The sequence below is a fragment of the Protopterus annectens genome, chromosome 12.part0 (genome assembly GCF_019279795.1).
Source record: "Protopterus annectens isolate FY-2018-M chromosome 12.part0, PAN1.0, whole genome shotgun sequence".
Lineage (NCBI taxonomy): Eukaryota > Metazoa > Chordata > Ceratodontiformes > Protopteridae > Protopterus > Protopterus annectens.
The window spans coordinates 211,482,300-211,484,799 of NC_056746.1; the positions used below are offsets into that span (position 1 = coordinate 211,482,300).

General features: G+C 35.4%; 1 protein-coding gene across 1 annotated transcript in view; it reads right to left on the reverse strand.

Annotated features, from left to right (window-relative positions):
- LOC122816455 (cytochrome P450 3A24-like) overlaps positions 1-2,500 on the reverse strand; it is a 519,725-nt gene that overhangs the window by 318,771 nt on the left and 198,454 nt on the right. The window contains exon 6 of the mRNA XM_044089263.1: positions 1,190-1,278. Within this exon, the coding sequence (XP_043945198.1) occupies positions 1,190-1,278 (89 nt within the window). The remainder of the gene's footprint in view (positions 1-1,189; positions 1,279-2,500) is intronic.

The window sequence follows — 2,500 nt, forward strand, 5'->3', positions numbered from 1 at the left end:
ACCATATGATCAAACATTTGAATGTTCAAAAATGTGCAGTAGACCTAAAAAACACAAACAACAAAAAATAAACTCTGTATAGCAGGGAGGCAAGCCCCCCCCCCCTGCACCCCCCACACCCCCTGCAACTTAAATATACCAACTCCAAGATTGCACTACAGCGAGAACAAGAGAAATCTTCCGGTCCGCGCTGTATGCAGATCCCGGTTCAGAATTTCGAAGTTTTAAAACTTCGAACATATGGTCTTCAATCATATGGGTTTTGGAGTTTTAAGACTTGAAATTCTGAAGAGGACCTATATATATATATATATATATATATATATATATATATATATGTGTATACACACACACACACACACACACACACACACACACACACACACACACACACACAGAAAGAGAGAGAGATACCTAAATATCTGTAAATAGTTTTGTTGTGTAGTACCACATTTTTTTTCAGTATGGGTTTCTGATAAAGATGCATGTTAATATGCAGCCATGCTTCCCTTTTACTCTGCCATACATGTTTAAGTTTATCTTGTAGCTATATGTGTTAGCCATGTGCTCTTATACATTGCCCTCAATGTATACAAATTGGCAGGCTTTATTACAGCACATCCTAATTTCAGCCACTGATATCTACTCATTTGATGCACAGTGTTCCATCACTGCTTCACTATAGTTGTTATGTGTGCACCTTTCAGTTTGCGTTGTTTTTGTGGAGGTATTTTACTGTTTGCCATGTTGGCAAACTAGTCCATCATTGTGAATAAAGTATCATTCATGCATACTTACTGGGTAACTTTGCTCACTATGGCAGTGTTTACAAATTGCATACTAGTTTGCATGATGCATCATTATGTGCATTGTGCAGCACTGTAGACCATTGCATACTACGTTTATGAATCCCAGTGTATACTTAAATTCTGTTTCCTGAGTTGGCTTAGTGGATTCTCATGGTGAAGCTCATTCACATACAATGTGAGCACCATTTGCAAGAGTCAAGTCACAATATTCAGAATTACGCTGAGGGGGACTGGAATGCAAGAAATCAATTTAGAAGTAAATTTAGTATCCTTCCTGAATTTCACAACAGAAATTCCCACATCACTTGCTTATGTTTTCACAAGTACTGTTTCTTTTCTTTGCTGTTTGCTTTTTGCACAAAAATTATATTTATACTTACGCCCTCATATCCACGGCTTCACTGGTCTCTCTTTTCATCTGCAGGTTTTTCAGCAACGTACCTCTGTAATGGAGTAAAATGGGGAACATCTGAAAAATAAATAGTATTTTTTTAAAAGTTAGCACCTAATGGCACAGAGTGAGAGAAACTAAATTAAATTGGATGCAGTTGATAAAAACTGAAATGATCTGTTTCCTTTTTTCATTACTTGAGATTTTGGCCAACATACAGCTCTACAACATATCAAACATTACTTAGCATTTAGCTTTCATACAGCTGTAATACTTACTAGGAGTAGGAGTTATATAGGAATTGACTCCTGACTGGGCAGGTTTGATCATAAAGGTGAAGACTGAAGATTTGAATACATGGACCAGAAGGGCATAGACCCTGCAGAAATACCACCCCTGATAATTATAACTATTCTGTCATGTCAAAACATTGCATTGTTAAATTTGGATTCTTAAGTTTCATAGCATTCAGGTGCAGAATATTTACAACTGCATGTTTCCGTACTTCGGCTTCACAAATCTTTGTGCGGAATGAGTTTTATTTTACAGAGGGCATTTTTTTCTCCATTTACTACTAATTATAAACATTGTATAAATGCCTTGCATACTATTTCCCATGATTATTTGCATAATATGTACTAATACTGTAATGCTGTCTAATAGTAAAAGTGTAAATACATTAAAGCATTTTATTTCTGTGACTATACTCACTCACCTAATCTCATTAATATTTTACTAACAATAATGTGTGTGTAATCCTTTTAGTTTAAAAGTGCCCTATTTCACTTACCTTTATATATTTTCTGACATATATCCATACTTATGTAACTAGGAATGTATTTTCTGTAACTAGGAATGTATTTTTTTTCTCCTTGCTCATAAACTAATATGTAATGTACTGTTATACTGTGTCTAAACTTGCTATTGTACCTGTGTTTCTGTAATACTATTCTGATGTGCGGAGCTTTTCTCCCCGGGCCTCCACTGAAAATGGACATATATCCAGTTGGACCAGCCTGGACAACAAATGTAAAATAAAATAAATAAATAAAATAAATAAATAAACTTTGGAACTGAACATGAAATGTTTGATGAGATCAAGGTTCTAACCTGGCTGGTTAGCTGGTGAACTAGCTACATACATACATACAATCTAATGTGCATTTAAATAGCTAAGGGAGGAATATGTACAAAGAACAAGTTGCATCTGTGGACTGTTATCAGTTAGTAGTAGGACACATAGCAGGGTGTGATTGTATAAAATATGTGCTCATGTAAAGCAGGAGGTACTCAGATAGGA